General features: G+C 54.9%; 2 protein-coding genes and 1 pseudogene across 3 annotated transcripts; 2 read left to right on the top strand and 1 right to left on the bottom strand.

The window, feature by feature from the left end:
- Positions 1-8,876: 8,876 nt before the first annotated feature.
- CHCHD10 (coiled-coil-helix-coiled-coil-helix domain containing 10) lies at positions 8,877-10,242 on the top strand. Its single transcript, XM_082293183.1, has 4 exons — positions 8,877-8,975; positions 9,054-9,237; positions 9,441-9,585; positions 9,991-10,242. The coding sequence occupies exons 1-4, from the start codon at positions 8,920-8,922 to the stop codon at positions 10,008-10,010; spliced, it is 405 nt and encodes a 134-aa protein (XP_082149309.1). The 5' UTR covers positions 8,877-8,919; the 3' UTR covers positions 10,011-10,242.
- A 1,028-nt stretch (positions 10,243-11,270) lies between these two features.
- LOC309580069 (uncharacterized protein C22orf15 homolog) lies at positions 11,271-14,249 on the bottom strand (the record flags this gene model as incomplete). Its single annotated transcript, XM_082293791.1, is given in 6 exon segments — positions 11,271-11,936; positions 12,353-12,537; positions 12,589-12,835; positions 13,084-13,105; positions 13,109-13,170; positions 14,225-14,249. Coding segments are annotated over 6 exon segments (705 nt in total). The 3' UTR covers positions 11,271-11,772.
- A 5,012-nt stretch (positions 14,250-19,261) lies between these two features.
- Positions 19,262-21,108, top strand: LOC309579868 (vacuolar protein sorting-associated protein 29-like; annotated as a pseudogene). Its single transcript has 4 exons — positions 19,262-19,275; positions 19,534-19,705; positions 20,200-20,435; positions 20,991-21,108. The product of its transcript is annotated as a vacuolar protein sorting-associated protein 29-like (transcript).
- The last annotated feature ends 1,924 nt before the right edge of the window (positions 21,109-23,032 follow it).

The following is a 23,032-nucleotide window of genomic DNA, read 5'->3' as shown; positions in this document are numbered from 1 at the left end:
TGCCCGAGCAGCTGTGGGGTCCTGCGGCTCTTCCTCCCCCTTCTCCCGCTGCAGCCCCAGTGCAGCTGCAGCCGGCGCTGGGACTCAGCGCTGGGGTTTGGCCCCCGAGGAGCGGCTCCCTGCCGGGCCGTGGTCTCGGCAGGGGCAGGCTGCAGCTCGGGAGAGCTCCGCCACAGTGTTTGTTGTCTAATCATCTCCTGCCCCCGTGCCAGGAGCCGAGCGCACACAAACAGTGCCGGGCTCCGGTGAGAAGCGCTGCCTGCGAGATAAGCCAGGCGAGGAAAACACATCCATCTTCGTGTCTCTTGGCCTGAGATGCAGTTTCATCTGCTGGCATTTTCCTGGCGTAGGCTCAGGGCACACCACAATTCACCTGGGGAGCCAGACGCCGGGGAGCCAGCTCCCATTCCTGGCGAGAGGTGCTGGTCCTGACTGGTGCAGGGTGCGATGGTCGAGGAGCCGGCAGCTGAGGCCCTGTCGGTGCTCGGGGAAGGGTACTGACCCCGGGCTGAGCCCTTGTGGAGCCGACCGGGGCACGTCACCAACAGTGTGCTCACCCGAGCAACAGGCACAGACTCCCTGCCCAGACTCCCTGCGCCCGGCCGTGCACCCAGCACCCAGCAGAGCTCAGGGAAAGAGCTTCCAGCCAGCAGCCTGGACAAAGCAGAAGTGGCTGGGACACAGAGTGCCGAGCAGAGGCTCGGCTCCAGCCTGCGGCTGCTCAGTGTCTGATAAGGAGGCTGCTAGTGCCGTCTTGCAGTGCTCCCAACCTGCCAGCTCTCCGCAAATGAAACGTCCTGGTGAAACGCCCCCCATCCTTGGCTCCCTCTGATCCCCTCCGAAGCTGATCTGAGACTGGAATGTCTCCTGGGATGTGATTCCCTCTAGCCTGAGGGGAACTGCGTTAATAAAACCCAGCGTGAGCGGTGGAGGCGATGGGGGAGGAGGCAGGCAGGGATGGTGAGATGAGGCTTTTATGAACAAGTCGCAGGTCTGCTGGAAATGTCCTGTCCTGTCCTCTCTCCCTCCCCCTGTCCCTGGAGTCGAGCTGTGGAATTCAGGGTGTGGGTCGAGGCTTTTCTTCACGCACGTTTCTGCTCAGAGCAGCCAAGCCCCTCAGCTCCCTCTCTCCCCCCTCCTCAGTAAATGCTGCTGAACTCACTTCCCTGGAACAGGTACCACTCCCCCAGCTCCTCTCGGCACAGCCTCGCTGCTGCTGGGACCCTCCTGCCCCTCCACATTGCTCTGGCTTCGTCCCATGGGGTGCGTTTGCCTTTGGCAAATGAGAGGTGTCTGTCCCCAGGTTGTGCAGGCCAGTTTGGCAAGCCAGGGCCAGCAGCAGGAAGGAGAGAGTGCTCCCCACATCTCGGTAGGATGGGGTGCCTGCACTCATGGGCTGTTTAGTGCTGGGCGAGCAGAACCAGTCGGACACGGGGCTCTGACTGAATAAAGTCATGTGAACACAGTAAAGATGTGAGCCAGGGGAAAAAAGACAGGAGAGCATGCTAATTCAGCCCAGAGGAAATGTCCAGGAAGAGAGATCACAGAAGTGTGGGTTTTATTGGTGTGAGAGCACTCTTGGTTCCCTCCAGGATGCAAAGTGCCTCTCCCAGCAGTTGCTTTGTGCAGCAGTGGTGCCATGTCCTGCCATTCAGAGCTCATGCTACCCTAGATGCTGTGTGTGACACACTGCATTGCCACTAACAAATGTCACTGGAATAAATTGGTTGGACAGTGACAGAGATCAGTTCCCAAAGTGTTTTCCCACTTTCTCTTGGTCTGCAATTGCTTAACTCTGAAACTGCATTATCACAAACTCACCGTGGAAGCCTCAGATGCAGGGAAGCACCCAGAGACCACACCGAAGACTCTGAAGAGCCATCTCAAAAGAGCACCACGAGAGTTTGCACAAGGCTGGGAATGAATCTAGCATGGCACACACAGTGTCCAGCCTTTCCAGAGAGCTGAGGAGTTTGCTCAGATCATGAATTTTTCAAAAGGTCAGGCTGTTCCTACAGAGGAGGATGTTTGCAGTCTTCCTATGGAGGAGCCCCTGGATGGACTCTGCACTGAACTCAGCACTCTGGTGGAGATGCCAACTGAAAGAAAAGCATTTCAGCAGAAATCATGACAAACCAGAGTGCACAACCAGGCTGCCCTGTGCATTTGCAAGGGTTACTGACTTTCCATGTGAAAATGAGATACCACTGGCTTCTTCTACAGGAAAGAAAAGATGGGATCCAATATTTAGTTTCTGTCTAAGAAATTTCTGTTGGAAGCTGACAGCTGGGGAGCCTCAATAGAATAGGGAGAGCAATGTGGTGACTAAAACTCATGGAACATTTTGGAGAGCTGGGACAAAAGACTGCAAATCACAGGTGTCTGTGAACTGTTGTGTAGAGGCTGCAGCACCCCACAAGATCTCTCTGGCTGCCATACAAGCTGTGTCTCCACTTGGGAAGGGGGAGATGTGGGGAGGCAGTTACTGTAAAGTTCTAGTTCAAAGCAGTAGCTGTTCATGGGTTGGTGCTAAGAGCCTCCTAAATCTCATGGGCACCTCTGCCTTACACACAAACCTCATCCTTGATTCTGTCGTTGGTCTCATGTTGTTTCACTACAGACACCTGAGAGCTGTCAGTGCCTCCCGGAGCTGTGTGTGGGGAAGCACCGGGACAGCTCTCTGGAGATGTTTGCTGTCTGTCTGCAGAGAGAGGGGGAACCAGACCATCCAGGGAGCAGCTGTGCAGGAGCAGAAGGGAATGGTCTCTGGGCAGACATTTGGGTGAGGAGGAAATGCTAAGTCCCGAGCCCATCGGTCTGGACACTGAAGGTAAAGCATTCACAGGTGAAGCAGGGAGCCTGTAAAGGTGTGAGATCCCTCAGCACTGTTATCTCCTGCAAGGGGTGTGAGCTCACTGCTTCAGAGTCCCTGAAACCGCTTGACAGATCCCAGCCAGAGGTGAGGCAGCAAAGGTCACAGTCTCACTGCTCAGATTCCCCAGACACACACCAAAAAACCCCATGCTGGCTTTTTATCTGGCTTTTTATCTCTGGACTCAAGTTTGCTGTCTTGTCCTGTGTACAGCAGATGAATTCACAGCGATTTGAGGATACACTGGATGTGTTTTGAAAGAGGTAATTTCTTGACTTCTCTGGCTGAAGCATTTGGGAACACAAAAGCCCTTCTTTCAGTTACAATTAATGGCATCAGCCTTAATCTGGGATGAGAACATGACTCCAAGAGCACAAGCCCCACTTCTGGATGTGTGAGTACAAAGGAAATGGAACTTCCAAGATGCAGTTGCCGCAAGGAGATTTGGAAAAGTTGTCTTTCCTCTGCCTCTCCTTTCCCCACCAGGAGCTGAGGGCATCCATATTTGGTACCTTCCTCCACCAGCGTGGGTTCAAGTGGCACAGGTAAATGCAGGGATGTACCTGCACCTCCCAGGACACATGGGCATGGCTGAGAGAAGCCTCTTCCGATGGGGAAAACCTCTCTGCAAACCTGAAGTACAGCAGTGTAGCTCAGGTGTGCCTGGGGCTCAAACAGGAAACACTCATGACATGAATGGATTCGGGTCCGGAAGAGCCTTCAGACCAAAAGTGGGCTAGCATGAAGGAGTTAAAATCCTTTCCTTTGCTTGGTGAAATTTATTGAAAATTACGTTGTTCGTCTGTTGAAACTTCACAGCTGTTGAGGTTGCCCTCGGGGCAAACCACATCCAAGAAATGGCATGTAGATCCTGGGAGCACGAGACTTGAAAGCTGAAACGGCACTCTGAGCGCTGCCTCCCCTTCCCTTGCAGTCACGTCCCGCCATCTGCAGCGCCTCCAGTGAGACACTGGTTATTTCTTCCTCCCATTGCTCATCTCCGACTCCTGAAGCGCAGTCACTTTGTTTCAGGCATTGTGTTTTGGCTAAAAAGTAACTAAGGAAGGATGCAGACAGAAAGACGTCTGCGTGGGGAGTTCACTCGAAGCCTGTGGCATCCAGAGTGAGACAGGGCTGTGTGCCGTGCTGCTGTGGTGCCATGGAATATCACCTGCCTGTGACACTGCTATTTTGTTATCCCTTGGGGAATGGTGATGAGGCAGGACTGTGGAAGTGTTCAATTTGCTCATGAAAAATCTGTGAATGCTGTTTAGTTGTAGCAGCTTGCCTGTTTTTGTGGGGGTTTTTAAAAAATTACTATTTGTTGACTGCAACTCTGCTTGCTAAAAACTGTGTATCGTAAAAAGGTAGTTCTTGCGTATTTCCTTCTGACCTGAGTGCTGTGAATGAACTTGGGGACTGAGATCAGCCACTTGGCACAAGCAAAATTAGGACTAGCTGGAGCTCATAGATGAAAATAAAAGGAGGACATGAGAAACCCACTGACTGCATACAGTCAGTCACAAATGATTCATGGAGTAATTTTGAGTAGCAAACACATTGGTAAGAACTGGAGGTTTTGTTTCTGTCTTTTTGGGGGATGGTCCACAAACAAAAATATTGGCTAATTCATCAGACGCTCTCTTCTGCTTTGAATAGCTTGCCCAGATCCCCGAGCAATCATCCTGTGCAATTTGCTGTTAACCTAAATAACTTAAATTCAGGTACACCCGGAGCACTGCCCAGATCTGCCCCTGCATGCACTAATTAGGGTTCTCCAAGCGCAAACCTGCAGCTCGGGAGGCAGGAGGCTCCAGCAGCACTCCCGGATGGCTCCCCGCTGGTGGTGGCCCGTGGCAGGGACCGGGCAGGATGTGCCCGCAGCGAGGTGGGGCTGAGTGGAGAGGGCTTCTGCAGGAACGGGACACTTGTGGCTGTCACTGTTCCCCAAGCAACGCCCTGAGAAAATGCAGCCTGGTAAAGCCAGCCCCGAGCCGTGCCCGCTGGAGGGGCAGAGTCAGGTAGGAAACACAGGGAGGCCGGTGTTGCATTCCTTACCTGTGAAACAACCCCTTGAGAGCCAAACGCTTGGGGAATTCCTAGATCTCTTTGTAGCCACATTTCAGCTGTGACAGCGTGAGGATTTAAGTGAGGCAAACTCTGGAGGGGGAGGTTATAAGCTCCTTTTAGAGCAATGGGGAGAAAGCAGTTGAAAAAACACAGACCTGCCTTTTACAAACTTTGTCTTACCTGCTCCTGCCGCTAACAGGAGGATGAACTGGCCAGCCAGGGCACCAAGTTATTCAGAAATTACTGGTTTTGAGTAAATCCTTCCAGAATGATTCAAGAATTAGTTACTGTCTTTCAGATTTATATGTCCCTAAATCCAGAGTCAACCTTCAAGTGTAGGCAAGCCCTAACACTTGAACTATGTAATGAGAGATCTACTGGAGCAAGGGGAAAGAGAGAGGCTGAAAAATAGCGGAATTAGGAGGTTTGGCCAGGCAAACTGAAAATCGTTTCAAGGATACTTAGATGTAAATGAGGCCCTCCTGCAGAAGCCCCCAGTGGGAGGATGGCTCCTCGGCAGGGCTCTCACAGTGAGACCTGACACCGTACTTCCACCTCCGGTGCCGAAGACTCTCCAGCTGCGAGCAGAGGGCTTGGGGTGGGTGGTGTGTGCGCGGGTGGAGTTGTGTACACTCAGCCTCCCAGACAGCCACAATAAATTATCTCATTAGTAAACCCAGTGTAGCTGTGCTCCTCAGCACATACCCGGCCTCCCACTGCACAGAAAAACTTTGTGTCTAATTAACCAAATCAAAGGGTCTCCCAGACGCAGCTTAGAGGGACGCGCTCAGCTTGAAACCCAGGCTCCTTCAGCAAGTTGTTCTGTGTGTGGTGGAACTAATGAATCTTGATTTCTTACGGCTGGAGCTCTGGCATTCCCTGTGCCCCCTGCAAGTCCGTCCTCTTCTCCCTCTGGCACATGCCGAGCTTCTACCTATGGCCAGGAACAACCAAGAAGGGAAAGGAGCCCATGGTGTGCTAGCCCCAGCCCCACATCCTGATGGCTCGACCGTGCTCAAATGCTGACAGCAGAGAGCTGAGCTGAGTTGGCAGAGAGCTGAGTTTCCTCACAGCGAGAGGCTCCCTGAGGTCAACCTTGTCTCCACTCCTGCCCTTTTTCTCTCCTGTCTCTAAGACCTCTGTTTCCCCTCAGGCACTCATGGCTCATTGGGACAGGGCTGCACAAGGAAGGGAACCCCACTTCTCCAGGACTCATACCTGGGAAAAGGAAAAAGTGCAGGTGCAGGTGCTACTGAGGCAGGGGCTTTCCAGTGGCATTCCTCTGCTTTTACAGTGGCTTGGCCCCCTCTCTATTAGTGGGAAAAGACAGGCAGGCAAACGCTGGCTGTAAAATGCTGCTGTTCAGCTGAAAGCAGCACACTGCTCCCAGGGGCAGGAGAGCTCCCTGGTGCTGTGAGAGGAAGGGTTTGGGGGTGTTACCCCTCAGAAGAGGAGACCAAAGCGGTGCTTGTTTGAGGAACAATCCTTTTCTTTCCTCAGGAGTGTAGGAGCTGCAGCTCCCCTCTGCCCGCCCAGCTCCTGCACCAAGGGGGTGGCTTGCTTTACAATCGCTTTTCTCTTCCCCTCGTGCTGGAAATTTGATTCTACAAAAACACTTAACACAGCAGCTAATTGCCAGCCCTGCAGTGACTTAGCTCTAATTCCTGCCAGTCAATGAACCAGCCCAAAGAGCTGGTTTTCATAACTTGTTGAATGTATGAACACAGCCCTGGAGACATAACATAGCTGGGATGTTTTTTTTCCTGGAAAACGTCTGAATCCTTCTCAATTTTGGAAATTTCTTTTTCCCCACTGGGCATAAGGAACATCCAAAGATGGAGCTGGCAACAAGGCCCATTCCAGGGAGACATTGAGGAGACATGGACCCACAGGGGCCCTGGAGACTAGCGGGAGTGCCAGGGAAGAGATGATTGTCAGGAAATTGGTTTGAAGGTAAAACTGGCGTCGTCCAGCCTGTCTCTTCATGATTTGAGGGCTCATCATCATCTTTTCATGGATTCCTACTGCCCAACAATGTCCACGCCTTGCAAAGTGTTCCTTGATCTCCTGGTTTGTATCCAGAGGGCTGCTGCAAAAATTGTTGTGCTGGCCATTGGCTTAGACCACATCATTCCTCCCTTCCCTCCTCCCTGGCACCCTCCTTTCTCTGCCCCAATTGCAGAGCGCTCATCTTCCGTCTCCCAGCCCCTCATTATCCACCTCTCCTCCACCCCGTCGTCTCCCGTGCAAGAGAAGCCGTGTTCATTGCCCATTCCAACAAGCCCCTTCATGCTCCCCTGGTCTGTTCCACACCTGGGAGAAGCACCCTCCGAGCATTTGCAAAGTCACTGCATCGGCCTTCCTGGAGCTCTCGTTTGTCCTGGCATCCGCAGCACCTGTCCCCGGGGAGCTGCCGTGCTCCGCAGCTCCCTGAACGGAGGATGAAGCCAGGCGGGATCGCTCTGTTCTCGCAGGTACCAAGGGACAGGACAAGAGCAAATGGCCTCAAGTTGTGCCAGGGAATGTTTAGATTCGATATTAGGGGAAAATTCTTCACTGAAAGTGTCGCCCAGCCCTGGCACGGGCTACGCAGGGCAGCGCTGGAGTCACCATCTGGGGGTGTTCACAAATCGTGTGGATACGGAGCTGGGGACACAGTTTACTGGTGGCCTTGGCAGTGCTGGGCTAACGCCTGGACTCGCTGCCGGTGTTTCGGTGTTCCGGTGTTGTTCCGGTGTTGTTCCGGTGGTGTTCCGGTGGTGTTCCGGTGGTGTTTCGGTGTTCCAGTGGTGTTCCGGTGTTGTTCTGGTGGTGTTCCGGTGTTCCAGTGGTGTTCCGGTGTTGTTTCGGTGGTGTTCCGGTGTTCCAGTGGTGTTCCGGTGGTGTTCCGGTGGTGTTCCGGTGTTGTTTCGGTGTTCCGGTGTTCCAGTGGTGTTCCGGTGTTGTTCCGGTGTTGTTCCCGTGGTGTTCCGGTGTTCCAGTGGTGTTCCGGTGTTGTTCTGGTGGTGTTCCGGTGGTGTTCCGGTGGTGTTCCGGTGGTGTTCCGGTGGTGTTTCAGTGTTCCGGTGGTGTTCCGGTGTTCCGGTGTTGTTCCGGTGGTGTTCCGGTGTTGTTCTGGTGTTCCGGTGTTGTTTCAGTGTTCCGGTGTTGTTCCGGTGTTGTTCCCGTGGTGTTCCGGTGTTGTTCCGGTGTTGTTCCGGTGGTGTTCCGGCGTTGTTCCGGTGGTGTTTCGGTGTTCCGGTGGTGTTCCGGTGTTGTTCCGGTGGTGTTTCGGTGTTCCGGTGGTGTTCCGGTGGTGTTCCGGTGGTGTTCCGGTGGTGTTTTGGTGTTCCGGTGGTGTTCCGGTGGTGTTCCGGTGTTGTTCCGGTGGTGTTCCCGTGGTGTTCCGGTGTTGTTCCGGTGGTGTTCCGGTGTTGTTCCGGTGGTGTTTCGGTGTTCCGGTGGTGTTCCGGTGGTGTTCCGGTGGTGTTCCGGTGTTGTTCCGGTGTTTTTCCGGTGGTGTTCCGGTGGTGTTCCGGTGTTGTTCCGGTGGTGTTTCGGTGTTCCGGTGGTGTTCCGGTGGTGTTCCGGTGTTGTTCCCGTGGTGTTCCCGTGGTGTTCCGGTGTTGTTCCGGTGGTGTTCCGGTGGTGTTCCGGTGTTGTTCCGGTGGTGTTCCCGTGGTGTTTCGGTGTTCCGGTGTTGTTCCGGTGGTGTTCCGGTGTTGTTTCGGTGTTTGTTTCATCCCGCCATCGATTCCCCGGTCCCGCCCCGCGCCCCCGCCCCGTTCCCGGACGGGCCTCGCGCGCCCTCTGCCGGGAGCGGCGGGCAGTGCGCGGACCCGGCCCCGCGCCTTCTGCGCATGCGCCCCGCGGGAGCCCAGCCTTCCCTCAGTGGGGCGGGGCCCTGGCTTCGGCCGGCTGTTTGCGCGTGCGCGCGCGTCACGTGGCGGTGCCGGCACTCTTAAGGGCGGGGGCGGGGCGGGGCGCTCAGAGCAGCGATGGCGCGGGGCGGCAGGAGCGCGTCCCGGCCCGCCGCGGCACCGGTGCCCGCCAGGTATGGGGGCCTCGGCACGGCGGGCACAGCGGGGCACGCCGCCCTGTGTCGCCCCCCATAACTGCCTTCTCTCCGCAGCCCGGCCCCAGCGGCCCCGGCACCCGCGGCGCAGCCGGCGCAGCCCGGGCTGATGGCGCAGATGGCGAGCACGGCGGCCGGCGTGGCCGTGGGCTCCGCCGTGGGACACGTCGTGGGCAGCGCCATCACCGGCGTCTTCAGCGGCGGCTCCTCCGAGCCGGCCAAGGCGGCGGCGCCCGCCCAGGTGCGAGCGGAGCCGGGCCGTGCCCTTGGGCTGCCCTTGGGCGGCGGGGCTGCGGCCGTGGGGCGGCGGGAGCGGGGAGCGGGGCCGTGCAGGGAGGGAAGGACGGATGGACGGACAGACAGATGGCCGCCCAGGGTGACGGGAGCACGCTGGAAGAGGCGCCGCTGTCCCCGGGCCGCCCCTGACCGGGCCCGTGCCCACAGGAGCCCCGGCCCGTGATGCAGCAGTCGCCCTACGGACCCTGCCACTATGAGATGAAGCAGTTCCTGGAGTGTGCTACCAACCAGAGAGACCTGACCTTGTGCGAGGGCTTCAACGAGGCTCTGAAGCAGTGCAAGTACAGCAATGGTGAGTGTGCCCTGTCCCTGCAGGAGGGAACTCCTGCCAGCAGAGCATCTCAGGGGGTTTGAAGGCTGTAGAAGCGATCTTTTGGGGATATAGTGCACTTTAAGTAGGAAACAGTTGTGTCTTTTCCGTGTCCTGAAGAGCAGAAGGCAACTGGAAAGGGAAGGAGAAATGATTGTGACCATGTCTGTGTGAAGGTGGGGAGGTTGTAGGTACCTTCTTAGACAGTCTACTCTTGCTGCCATGGGAAGCCTGCTGTTCTCTTGGCTGATTCTCTGTTTCCTGCTGCATTTGTTACAAGCTGTTATCAGTAGTTGGGTCTTGATCTGGTCATCTCAAGTGAGAGAGCTTTTAACTCCAGCTGCTGGAACATGTATCTAATGCTGAACTTGTGCTTCTTCCCTGTAGGTGTTTCTTCTCTCCTGTGAAGAATTTGCCCCCTCGTAGGGAAGAGGATCATGGTGTAGAGCCCTGCTATCCACGGGGAGCAGAAGGACGGACAGGGAATGAGCTGGAGGGAGCAGACTGACCAGGCAGGAGTATTCTAGTGGTAATTCACCTCTGAACTAGTAGGAAAGGAATTAATTGGACCCAAGGGTCTTCAGAATTCAGATAGTGCTGTATTTATTACAGAGAAATAAAAGGATTTATTTGGACCTATCACTTGTGCATGTTCTTTATTTAATTCTCAAGCTAAAATTAAGCTACCAAAATGTTAACATTACCAGCTGCTTAAAGGACAAGGCACAACTTGGAAACAGGCCGTGCAGCCTAGCAAGGATTGTGCCTGCATGACTTGACAGAAAGAGATTCAGACATTGGCTGCCCTCTAGGCAGAGGAGAGGCTGGAGAGAGGTAAGTCAACATGTGTTCTACAGTATTTTCAGTAACAAATTACTTTTCTATAGATACCCTCTTCCTGAATACCTGTCCTGACCTCAGAGCTAAGAGAGTGTGATCTGTCTGGCTGTGGGACTTGGATATAGTTGGCTGATCTGACTTTAAAGCTTTAGCAGGTTATGCAATGTTCTCAAGGTCACTGGCATCAGGTGAAGTGTGGAGCTGCTTTCCTCTTACAGTCACCTTGGCAGGACAGCCTTGTGATTGCTGCCCACAGACTGGCCTCCAGCAGAACACCCTCTTTTTAACTTTGGTGTAAAAGGGAATTTTGAGGCTTCAGCTGGAGTTTTAGTGGCACAGCAGTGAAACCAGGACACTTTCAGAGGCTTAATTGATGCATTTTCTTGGCAGAATGAGTCTTTTAACCTTTTAATCTCTGACTCTTGAGCAATGGACAAGTTCTCAGCCCCTTGCTGGGATCTATGAGGAAATCCAGGTCTTGATGGTAAATGCTGGCAGCAGTTGCTTTTAGCAGATACTGGAGGCTGGTGTTTGAAAGTCCTGCCCCTTCTAAATGCTACAATCTCAAGTTCTTGGTAGGTGATGTCCTGAGCTGTGCCTGGCTGTATCAGGGGAGTCTTGTGTTCTCCTGAGAGACAGCCAAGGGAAAAGATGCCAGAGATGAAACGCCCAAGTGCTCCATGTGCTGAGCTGTCCTGTGTGTGCAGGGAGGAACCACTCCAAAGTTGTTTAACTCCCTTTAAGAAGTAAGTATTAGACTGATGTTGATGTGGGGGTGGTGTGCTGGTCTGGCTGGAGAAGCTGTTAAGGAGAGCCAGTAGAGCAGCTGCATCAGGTGTGTTCTGCCTTTGACCCATCTTGGCAAAGCACTGCTTCTGCATTTGTGGGGACTGGCTGTCTCTGGAGCAGCTTTTCCTGGTGATTGCAGTGATGGCCCCTGCAGGGCCATTTCAGACTGGTGATGGAGTGGGAAGCAGACCCATCCAATGATACAGGTGGGTGCATGTTCCTCTGCCTGCTGCCGTGCAGGTGGGTTGAAAGGAGATGCAGGTTCTCATCACTGGGGAGTGCAGGCCATGCCATGGGAACATGAGACCACCTTGAAGCAAGAGGATGCTGCTTGTGCCTGGCTGTGGTGCTGGGTTTGCCTGGTTTGTCAGGGTGCAGCTTGGGATGTGGTAGTGTGAACCTCTGGGAGGAGCAGGGGATCCCAGGAAGAGGGGCTCAGTAGCAGGGGACTCTTGCTGTGCTGGGAATAAGTGCCTGGGCAGGTGCTTGGACCCTGGTGGTGGCTGTGCTTGCCTGTGTGACCAGTAATGGGTCTGTTCCTCATTTAGGGGTGTTCTTGAGTTCCAAGCTCCTCTTGCTCTGTAAGGTGATTCTGTTCCTGGTTCGGGAGCTGGTGTGGGGCTGAGCCCTCCTCTGTAAGGAGCCCTTCCTCCTCTGGGTCTTTCCTAAGGGCTGTTGCAGATGATCTGTGGAGTAACCAAGCCCTTCCAGAGTTGTGTTTTCCTGCTGTGTTGGTCAGTTCCCCATAACATGTTGAGCAAGGCACTGCCAACCTGTGGGACTACAGCCTGGGAGAGACACTTGAGAGTTTCCCAATCTCTCCTGATGTCCTTCCCTCCCTGTTTGTTCCATGGAAATGGCCCTCTTTGCCAGGGGACAAGCTGGGTAGGCCTCTGCCTGGTGTGGGGTGGGAGGGCAGCAGGTCCCTGCTGTCACTCTTAACTAGGAGGGATCCTGCTGCCTGAATGCACTTGCTGCCCACAGCCATAAGCAGCCCTGAAGGAGCACAGTGGGATCAGAGGACAGTCCCACAGGTGCTGTACGAGGGCTGAAGTGGGAACAGGAGTTATGCTGCACGCCTGACTCCTTTATGGAGGTGAGGTGGGTGTCTTGTTCTTACCTGGTAGGTCAGGGTAGTGTTTCCCCAGGTCCTCTAGTGAGGATTCATAGCAGGTGGCTTCAGAGTTTTCTTCTACCAGCAGAATGGGAGAAATGAATTGGTCTCTCTCCTGGCTGCAAACTGAAGGCTTGTAACTGGGGCAGGTGGTTCTGCCCAGGAAAGGTTCCTTCTTCCCTGGAGCAGCCCTTGGATAAACAAAGGCTCAGCTCTAGTGCTTCATCTGAGCTAGCTTCTGCCTCCTTGGAGCTTCTTGCTGTGTCCAAGTGACTGCTGAACAAAGCCCCTCTCCAAGCCTCCCCCAGAGCAGACCCTTCTTGGCCCAGAGGCTGAGTTGTGCTGTCTCGACAAGGAACTTTTGGACAGCTCTGATGAGGATGTAGTGCTGCCTTTCCTGTAGGTATTTACTGGTGAATTCAGATGCAGGATCTTCCACTTTGGTCAGATTCATCAGGGTGCCCTTTTTGTCCACAAGATCGATGCAGTGTGGAGGGAGAAGGTGAAGGAAGCTCAGTGTGCCCCTGTGTGGCCAAAAAGCCTGTTTAGAGGTATTTTCCTTGGCAGGTTACACTTTGAACAGAATCTGTGGAGATCTGGGGAGCGGGAGGTTTGCTGTCCCTTTTCCTGTGTTTTGGGATGTTCTGTGACTCCCATGTGACCTGTTTGTTACCATCTCCTGTTTCTGTACAGATGAGTGGCAGTCCCTCGGTGACCACTGCCCAGGGCACTCGTACCTTCAGGCCTGCACTGACACTTCTACTTCAGGTGATCTGTGAGGGTCTGGACGCAGCAGCACAGGTTTGCCATCTCTCTGCACTTGGCTGCAGACAGAGAATGAGACCTGAGATAGGAGTGTGGTCACCCCAAACCCAGGGGCCACATGGGCATGACAAGAGGCACAGCAGGTGGCTGAGAGGTGCCCACTGTGGCCAGCAAAGGTAGGATCCCCATGTGGCATCAGCAGGGCTTTGAGCAGCTGCATTACAGCCATGGCTGCTGGTAGCTCATGCTGAGTGCCGCAGGTGAGGGGAGAAGATGAGCGCTTTGACTTGGGGAAAATGGTTCTGATTGATGAAGTGTCTCTGTCCTTCAACTTTGTTTCATCAAGCATGAGTAGGAAAAAGCAGTGAGTCCTGGGCCTTGCCAGTCCCTTTCTACAAGGTGGTCCCAGTTGCAAGGGGAAAGAGCTGGAGATTGTGACTGTGTCACCAGAGGATATTTTGGCCATGAACTCTGACCAAGTTTGTCTCAATTGAGAAATCCCCAGGGCTGACACATGTCAGTAGTCAGAGCTGGGGATCCAAGTCAAATAGCAGAGGGAGCAATGGCTTAGGACTGTGTGTGTCTGATGGATTCAGCCACGAGTGTCTGGGGTCAGGCCAAAGCATCCAGCCAACTGGGTGAGGTCAGGATAGGGGCTGCTCATTCCTTCCCACAGATACCTGCTGTCTGAAACTGAGAGCCAGGATTTGAGTCAGGGAGCCCTTTCCACACAGCCTGGAACAGAGGAGCTCTGCTGGCAGCTGGCCCTTCTGCCCCATGGCTCTTCTGGTTGTGTCTAGATAAGCAGGGCCCCCTCCAGTGATTTCCCAGAGCTGCCAGGCTGGGAACTCATCTTCACATCCAGCCTCCCTCCCTGTGATTAACTCAGCTCTGCTAGAGTGGTTTTCCTCCATGATTCAATGTAGGGGTAATAGAGCTCCCTTTTTTTTTTTAAGGCAGGGGCAGTGCAGGATGCTGCTGTGCCCTGGCAGAGCTCTCCTGCCTGTTCCCTAAGCACTGGGCATTGCTGTGCACCTGCCTTGCCCCTTGTGGGTGGTCCAGGGGCTGGGCTGGCCCCAGGGCTGAGGCAGAGCTGGGGCTTTGCCCACATACCTCCAAATCTCACGGTGGCAAACATGGTGCTCCTGTGCCTCTGGCAGGGCTGTGGTGCTGGGTCCCTTCCTGCAAGTGGTGGGAGCTGCTGGAGAGCCCAGGGCACAGGCTGTGTTTCCCACTGACACTGTTGTGGTTTCAGCAGCCAGATCTCCCAGCAACAGTGAATGGCCCCTGCAGATTCTTGAGCCCCCTGCAGCTGGAGGGTAGGAGACAGGGGTAGAGCAGGGGCTGAGCTAAACAACAGCCTGTTGGTAAGGCTGACTGCTCCATGTGGTCCCAGCTGCTCTGAATTTCAGACTTCTTGTAGTCTTGTGGTGTTTCCTGCCCCCCGTTTGTCCTGCAGTTCATTTGGGCTGTGGTGGTACCACATCTGCCCACCCTGCTCCTAAGCCCAGCACTGCTGCAAGGGCAGCCTGGCCTCCTCTGCGAAATGACTGGATCCCACTGGAATAATCATCCTGAGAACTCTGCCTGTGCTGGTCCTACTCTGGAGAAGGAGGCAGTGCGGTTTTGCAGCCCCATGATGTACATTGTCATGTGCCAGCTGCATCTTCTGTTTGGTGCCCAAATGTTGCTGTGCAAGTGTTCCTGCAGCAATGTGTCAGGGCCCTGTAGCATCATCTCCTTTTCCTGTGGAAAACATATGGGTGAAACCATGTCCCTTGGGCTGCTCAGCAGATGGGAAAGGCCTGAATGGTGGGAACCAGTAACAACACTGATGTGCTGTGTTATCCAATGCTCACTGCTCTGTGGACAAATTCCCTTTCTCTGAAATGCACTTCCTTGCATGAGGAGATGATTTCCCTCTGTCTTGCTGGGTTTCATTTTACAGTCAGTCTAAACCATGGACTTGTCCTGCTCAGGGCTTGGGACAAGGTGTGTGTGTGTGTGTGACATTGCTCACCTAGGACACGGAGGGAGACTCATGTTCATCTTGTCACCACCTTGCAGAATTTGGGGAGTGCTGCTGGGTAACAGCTGGAGCTGTATCTGCAGTGTGCTCGTACCTGCAAGAGCTCAGGGGCACAAAACACAAGCTGCTGGTACCTGCAGGGGCAGGATCCACAAGGCCAGAAGACACTACAGCAAAGCTCCAGCCTTGGATGGGCTTTGGAGCTGGTCTCATGCAGCTGTGGCTGCATGACCTTGCTGCAGGCTGGCTCTAATAAATCTGATAGAGCAGGTTTGCTCAGGTGGGACACAGCCAGGCTCTGCTGCATGTGCCAGGACTGTGTGGCACCACATCCCCCTGGCAGGGGCACAACAGCCCTTGCTGCCCTGCAGTCCAGCTGTGCCAGGAACTGTGGGGCCCTATCAGGTCTAACCAGCCCCTTGCTGCTGCAGGTGGGGCCCTGCTCAGTTATAGCTGCTCTGAATGACCCAGAACACAGAAGAGAGATGAGCCATTGGGTGCACCAGAGCTCTGCAGGGTGGCACAGCAGAGCAAGGGTCCAGCTTCCTGCATCACGTCCTTGGGTGACGGTAGTGCTTCCTCCTCAGGACCTGCCCATGCCAGAGGCACAGTGCTGGGGTGTTCCAAAAAGGCACGACTCTGCCTCAGAGCTCCATTTTCCCTCAAAACCAGAGCACACACAGGGCAGTCACGTTGGGACCCACCTGCAACGTCTTTGGCTTAGGGTGCTGCAGCAGGGAGAAAGTGGGCTGTCCCTGGATGGTGATGAGGTGGCATTGGTGACAGCTGAGCCTGCCTGTGGAAGGCAAGAGGCACCCACCAGCTCTGGCACATGAGAAGTGCCTGCTGACCACACTGCTGAGAAGGACAGCCTGGGCTGGCGGCTGTGTGACGCGGTGTCTCTGGGCCCCGTGACAGGTGCCACAGACAGGAGGGGCTTCACGCCCACTGAGCTGGTGGCCTTTGGCTGTAACGGTCTGCTGTCCTTCCGCACGAGGCAGCAGCTGTGCTGCAGCCATCTCTGCACTGGTCCCTTGGGAAATGTCTTCTGCCGGTGACCTCGGCAGCCACCCACCATGGCTGCCCATGGCTGCTGCTCCTGAGGCGGCCCTGGCGAAGAGGCAGCACCCTCGGCAGCTCCCAGCCCCTGCTGCAGGTTATGCTGTGACCCAGACAAGCAGTTCCTGTCTGTGATGGAGCTGCATGGAGGGAGCAGCAACTTTCCTTTATGCTGCTTCTGTGATGAGACAGCTGCTGGGGGATTCTGGCACCTCCCATCTTCCATTCTCCCTGATGACTCCTGGCCTCTTGCCTCCCCAGAGCATCCTTGGCATGGTGTAGCTCAGGCTCCTGGCCTCTGGTGCACCTGGCAGCAGAGGGCCTGAGTGGGAGACACCAGAGAAACTTCTCTGCTCTTCCCATCAGTGAAGAGAGATGGTCAGTGATGCTGCCCCAGTGCCCAGGGCAGAGGGTGCTGGGGTGGGCTGTGGGTGCGTTGGTGCAGCTGAAGGAAAGGGGCTGGGGTGAAGGTGGGTGCTGAGCAATGCTCAGCTCTCACCCCCTCCCTGAAGCCCAGCTGCAGCAGAGCGAGCAGCCCTGGGGAGCTGAGTCCCTGAGCCCCCTGTGTCATTTACATACGTCCCACCAGTGCCTGCGGCACAGCAGCCTGGGTTTGTGTAGCACCCCAGACCCTCTCTGAAACAGCCTCCCTTCCTCTGCCTCCTGCCATGGCCCTGGGCTTCATGGTCCTGCTCCTGGTGGGGACGGTGGGCACAGGTAAGGGTGGTGTGGCTATTAGCTCTGCCTGGCGGGCACTGCAGGGTGGTGGGCAGGACTGGGCTGTCCAAGGGGAGGTGAGTCTGAGTAGGGCATTTTGCTCTGGGGCTGTGTGGTGCGATGAGCAGGATGGGAGTTGGGTAATGGCATTGCCTCAAGAGAGCTGAGGGACATTTTGGGGCTGAGTGTGATGGGGGACACAGCTCAGCCCATCAGTAACTGCATCCTTGGTGCATGCAGCTTCCAGGGCTCAGCCCGTGCTGACCCAGCCAAACTCTGTGTTCGTGCTGCCTGGGCAGACGGCTCGGCTGTTCTGCACCCTGAGCCCCCAGTACAACATCAGCCAGTTCGGCATCTCCTGGTACCAGCAGCGCCCAGGGCACTCCCTGAGGTATCTGCTCTATTACAACTCCGAGCGAGACAAGCACAGGCCTGCCAAGATTCCTGACCGCTTCTCTGCCACCAAAGACCTCGCCAGCAACGCCTGCATCCTCACCATCGCATCTGCCTGCCAGGACGACAACGGCACCTATTACTGTTCCCTGTCACCTGCCTTCAAATGGTTCTAGAAATGGAGAACAAAAGCCTTCTGCGCTTTTCTTGGCGACTCTGACGTGCTCTCAGCAGGGAGAGCAGCAGCCCTGGGAGAGACGGGAAAAGTCCCTCTTGCATGCTTGAGCAGGCCCAGCAGCGCTGCCTCGTGCTGGGAAGTGCAGCAACCTCCTCTTTGTCCCCAAGCGTCCCCCATAAGGCATTAGACAGCCCGACACGGCTGGAGACCGGCCAGGCCTCCTGCTGCAGCGGGAGGATGGAGGGCTCGGCTGTGGCCTGGCTTTCCCGGGCTCTTCCAGCATCTGGCACAAGGCAGCCTTGATCCGGCTGGGGCTTCTGCAGAGTTTGGCTCACCTGGTAATAAAGGTTAATCCTCACCCACACGGCTCGTGTCATGTGTACCTGGGTCAGGAGGGCGAGCAGGAGGGGCTGTGGCCCTTGGCGGGGTCTCTCGGGCAGGGTGGAGCCCTCACCCACCCCCGGAGCAGAGCCCGCCGCCCACACCGCCCTGTCCCCCTGCCCGCTCCGCCCGACACACTTCCTGAGGGGACAGGGACACGCGTAACCCCGCGCGCACCTCTGGGGACTTTTTAAGGACGTTTTCACACACAGAAAGCGGAAGGATTTTCCCACAAAATTTCTCAGGACTCAGAACACCGGGATGGCCGCACTGCGCATGCTCAGCGCGGCGCGCGCACCGAGGCGGCCGTTAGGACCCAGCGGCGGGCGCTGATGTCACGTGAGGGCGGCCGGCGCTACCATTGGCTCAGGGGAACGCAAAATCCGGCGCGTCACTTCCGGCTTGCCTCAGTGCCCGTCAGGGCCCGGCGGCGAGCGGGCCTGGCTGGCCTGGTGAGCGGCGAATAGGCCGCCTGAGCCCCTGCCCTGCTCCTGTGTTCAGCGTGTGCGGAAAAGCCAGTGTCCACAAAGGAGATAGAGGAATCCTGCAGCTTTATTCCAATAAAGGGAGAGAGTCAATTGTGCCGTACTTCCGTGGGGTCTCCCGAAGTCTCGGAGGGCGCAGCCTCCTTTCATCCGAAATTCACGGCCGCATGTTGCCCTCTTCCCTTCCCCATTGGCTTCCCGAAGCGCCTACCACATATTCCCTCCTTGAACACGTAATTTCGCCCCAAAGTACAGAAGTTCCGGCTGTCTGGGTTCCGCCATAGACTTTGCGTAGACCCATTTGTCCTATTGCCCTGAAGTTCAGGAGTTCAAACTGTCTGGGTTTTGTAACAAACTCGAGGCTTGATGTTTGTAGAGACATTAAGGCCCATTTCAAAGATACTAACAACCATTTCTCCTAAAGAACCCCACCCTTCGAGTTGTTTGTAAAGACATTAGCGCCCATCTTTCCTATCAGTTCGTAGTGGTTCGCCAGACTGTGAGTGCCCTGGAGCCCTGCAGGGGTGTGGTGTTGAGTGTTAAAAACGAGTCTTGGAGTTTTTGGGTGGAATAAAAGTCTGCTCGTTTATTAAAAAGAAAACCAGGAGCGGAGACTCGGGGTAAGCCCAAGTCCCACTCAACAACCCAGAAAAACAAACAGTGCACCGCTGGACCCAGGTTCTTCAGGAACGCGAGGGGCTGAGCCCCGGAGCAGTTCTTACAGTCTCTTTTGATGCTGTGATTGGTGCAGCTCAGATCCTCCCTCTGATGGCTCGTTGCTAGGATCCTCATTAGTGCTCAATTCTGTCAGTCTCTGAGGCATCGAGTGATTGGTTAGCCCCTTGACCAATAAAGCTTCAAAGTGTTTACATCATGATTATTGGGCTGTCTTGAGAACATTCTAGAGCATGCCCCTCCTGCTGTAGACCCACTACTTTCCTCCATTGGTGTCCCCATCTAGTGGGTACACGGCGGCATTACACCCGTACAATCGCAATAACAATTAACTCATTAACTGCATACCCCCACTCCTCTAACAAGCAACTTTTAACTTCTTCTCAACCAAAAAAAAAGGAACTTTTTTTTAACCGTTTATTACATTGAGGTTTTGTGCTGTTCTATTAAGTAACTTGGGCTAAAGGTCTCTCTTTCCTCCCGGTGTGTGTGGAGTTGGTGTTAGGGACCTTCACATCCCGCACCAGTGCAGTGCTCTGCCGGCGAAGTTCAAGGAGCTGCTGGTTCCAAGAAAGATTCAGCACATCTTGTGCACGGGAAACCTCTTCACCAAGGAGAGCTATGACTGCCTCAGGACGCTGGCTGGGGACATCCACGTTGTTAGGGGGGACTCTGAGGTAACGCCAGTTCCTCAGCCTGCCTTCCCCTTATGCCGTGCTCATCTCGATGAATCCTGGGGAGTCTCTCAGTATTAGCAATTCCTAAACTGTAATTCACCAGGAGGCAAGTAGGAATGAACAAAAGTGGACAAACAGAATTATTTTCTAGACCCTTCTCATTGCACCTGGGTGTGAGGGATTAATAACTGCTCCTGATTCATAGGAACTCTGGCACAAGCCTGTGATTGCTATGAGGCCACAGGAGTGCCCCAGCTGGCTGTGTAGCTGCAAGAATTCTGTGTATGTTTTTACTGTTAGGTAGCCAAAAGGTGCAAATTCCTTACCCTTTGCTCTGAAGCTGCTCTTGCTGGGGTGTGGTACAAGCATCCACTGGCTCTGCACATTGAGAGGGGCCTCCTGCCCTGAGAAGGGCAGGTTGGTGGCTTTGAAGCTGCATTGTGTAGGTGTGGGGTCCTTCACTGACTTATAGTCCATGACTTTCCCCTTCTCAGAGCCTGAATTATCCTGAAGAGAATGTTGTAACTGTCGGGCAGTTCAGAATTAGGCTGATTCATGGCTAGCAGGTAATTCCCTGGGGTGATGTGGCCAGCCTGGAATTGCTGCAGAGGCAGCTGGATGTGGACATCAACCTCTTGGGACACACACACAGATTTGAAGCATTTGAATATGGAAAAAAATTTTTCATCAACCTGGGGTCAGCTACAGGAGCCTGCAGTGCTTTGGAAAGCTGAGTGAGGGGAGCCCTGAGGTGCCCAGTGCAACAGAGCCCTGGGTGTCACCTGAAACATGTGCGAGTGTCCGGCCACTGTGCCACAGAGCGCTGGCACGGTGCCATGAGGGGCACAAGGCCGGCTCACTGCCTTGCTGGGGAGTGCAGGGAGGACCCCTGTTACCAGAGTTTTCTTAGCCCACATGTTGGGCATGACAGCCCAGCACTGGTGTGTCTGCTTCCTGTGCCCGGAGAGGGGTGAGTTCCAACAGCTTCTTGTTTTGCTTTCTGATGTCTTCCCAGAATCTGCATATTTTGTAGGAAATTTGACTTCTGGAAGCCCTGTCACCTTAAATGTCTGGATCTGCCATGGCTTGAGCTGTTCTAGGCTAAGTGCAGCTCTGCCTGAGACATTGCTGTCAGTGCCTGCAGACCCTGCAGTGCTTCTCACACCCCTGCAGCCCTGGGCAACCAAGTGTATCAGAACACATAAGCATAAGGTATGTTAACAGCAAGAAGTGCAGTGTAAGTGTAATCTAATTGAGAAGTATGAGAAGTATGTCCTCTTTCCAGGAACATCAACCCTTCATTTGTGCTGATGGATATCCAGGCCTCCATGGTTGTGACTTACATATTCCAACTAATTGAGGATGATGGGAAAGTAGAAAGAAAGGGGTTCAGGAAATACTGAATCATGTTCAAAGCTGCTTGATGAATTCTCACTGCCTTTCACCCCTTCCCATCCCAGTTCAGTCACAGTACTGCTGGGCTGTAAAGCAGTTGTGACCTTTTACTGCTGGTGACCTGTTTGTCTTGGTTCTCAACCAGAACTTGAAGTAGAAGACATAGCTGATTAAAGAGGCCTGTGGAAAAATTCTGTGTCTAAGGAGCAGCTGATATGTTCCTGGCCTAGGGAGTTGCAGGCACCGGCAGTAGCTGGGCACTGGATTGTGTAAAGCAAGTACAAGATAATAAATTCTTGTCTTTGTGTAACTGAGTCCTGTTCATTATGTTTGTAAAAGGTGAAGATCAGCTTGAAATTGATGTAAGGGGACTCCAAGGACTAAAAGGAAGCTGCTGTTTGCTTCCTGAGATGCAGACGTAAAATATTTCAGATTTGCCAAAGATGCTAAGGACTTCAACCATGCTGGCAGATCTATCCTGCTTTCTTAACTGGAGCAGCATGGAAAGGCAGAGGCCGGTCTGGGAAGGGTGGTGTGGAAAGGTGTGTGCAGGTGTGTGGGGCTGGGCAGGCTGGGCACTGGCCTTCATGCTCCAGAGGCTGCAGGATGCAGAGCCCTTGTGTTCCCTGTGGTGCTGCTGAGAAGGGGGAGCGTCACTGGTGCTGGGGCAGTGCCTGCAGTGGGGGTGCTGTGGAAGCTCAGCACTGGTGGGGGGCCATGGGCTTGTCTGGGGCAGCTGCAGGCACGGAGCCCTGCGCAGAAGCCCTTGTGTGGGAAGGGAGTGGATGGAGGAGCTGAGCTGCCGCAGGGGATGCGCGGTGTGTGGGTGATGCCAGGGTCACAGGCCTGGTGAAGGTGGCTGCAGAGGATGCATTGATCTGGAGTCATCTTGCTGAATTGGTGGGCAAGAAAGAGAGGCAGCAGTGCAACAGGAAACACTGGGGGCCACATTTCTAAGGAGGGTCTGTGCCGGGACGGCAGCCTCATAACAGGGTGTTGGCTGCCACAGCACAGCCCCATTGGTGTGAGGACATGGAGCTGGTGGGATTGTGCCATGGCCTGGGCCCCTCCTCTCCTCGTGGTACTCGCCCACAGCTCAGGTGCCATGGCCAGACTCGCTGTGCCTGGATGGGGCTTCTGGGCACAGGGGCCTCATCCTGCTGCCCAGGCAGGTCTGTGCCCCTGGGACACTGACTGACCCCCATCTTCTCCCCTCTCTTCTCTCCCTTTCCAGGTTCCCTGGTCCAGGCAGCAGCAGTGAGTCAGCCATCCTCTGTGTCAGCCAAGGTGGGAGAGACCATAAGGATCACCTGCTCTAGTAGCAGCAGCAGCTATCCTTATTCTGGCTGGTTCCAGCAGAAGGTCCCTGGCAGTGGCCCTGTCACTGTGATCTACAGCAATGACAAGAGACCCTCAGGCATCCCTTTGCGATTCTCTGGATCCTGGTCCAGCAACGTGGGCACGTTAACCATCACTGGGCTCCAAGCTGAGGACGAGGCTGTCTGTTTCTGTGGTGGTGCTGACAGCAGCAGTGGCAGCTATGGTGTGTGGTGACAATGAGTACCTGTGAGTGAGTCAGACTCCAAAACCAGAGGAAAGATTTTGGCCCTTCCCCCTCCTGGCTGGATGTGTGGCTGAGGCACAATCCTGTCCCTTCTGCATGGCCACAGAAGGGAATGTCCTCTCTTTGGTGTCGCACAGATCAGGAGGTGACTTTGCAGCTGGGGCCCATTGTCCTGGTCCCAACAAAGCTCTTGGTGCAGCTGTGTTCCTCACAGCCTCTTGCTACTGATGATCATGTCCCCACATGCTGCCAGAGCTGCCTGTGTGCAGCCATTCTGCAATGGGCTGGGCTCTGCTCCTGAAATGGGCCTGGGACCATGTCCCTGTCTGTTCTGGCCATGACAGCTGCATTCCCTGTAACCTTGCCCA

This window comes from Coloeus monedula, assembly GCF_965178545.1.
Source record: "Coloeus monedula genome assembly, chromosome: 18".
In the NCBI taxonomy this organism is placed as follows: Eukaryota; Metazoa; Chordata; class Aves; order Passeriformes; family Corvidae; genus Coloeus; species Coloeus monedula.
This window is presented reverse-complemented; position numbering and strand designations above follow the sequence as displayed.

Bases quoted from the DNA above. Each gene is read 5' to 3' on its own strand.
- CHCHD10 (XM_082293183.1), top strand. From the start codon at position 8,920: ATGGCGCGGGGCGGCAGGAGCGCGTCCCGGCCCGCCGCGGCACCGGTG. The intron at 8,976-9,053 runs GTATGGGGGCCT...TTCTCTCCGCAG, and splicing joins GCGGCACCGGTGCCCGCCAG to CCCGGCCCCAGCGGCCCCGG. The intron at 9,586-9,990 runs GTGAGTGTGCCC...TCTTCCCTGTAG, and splicing joins GCAGTGCAAGTACAGCAATG to GTGTTTCTTCTCTCCTGTGA.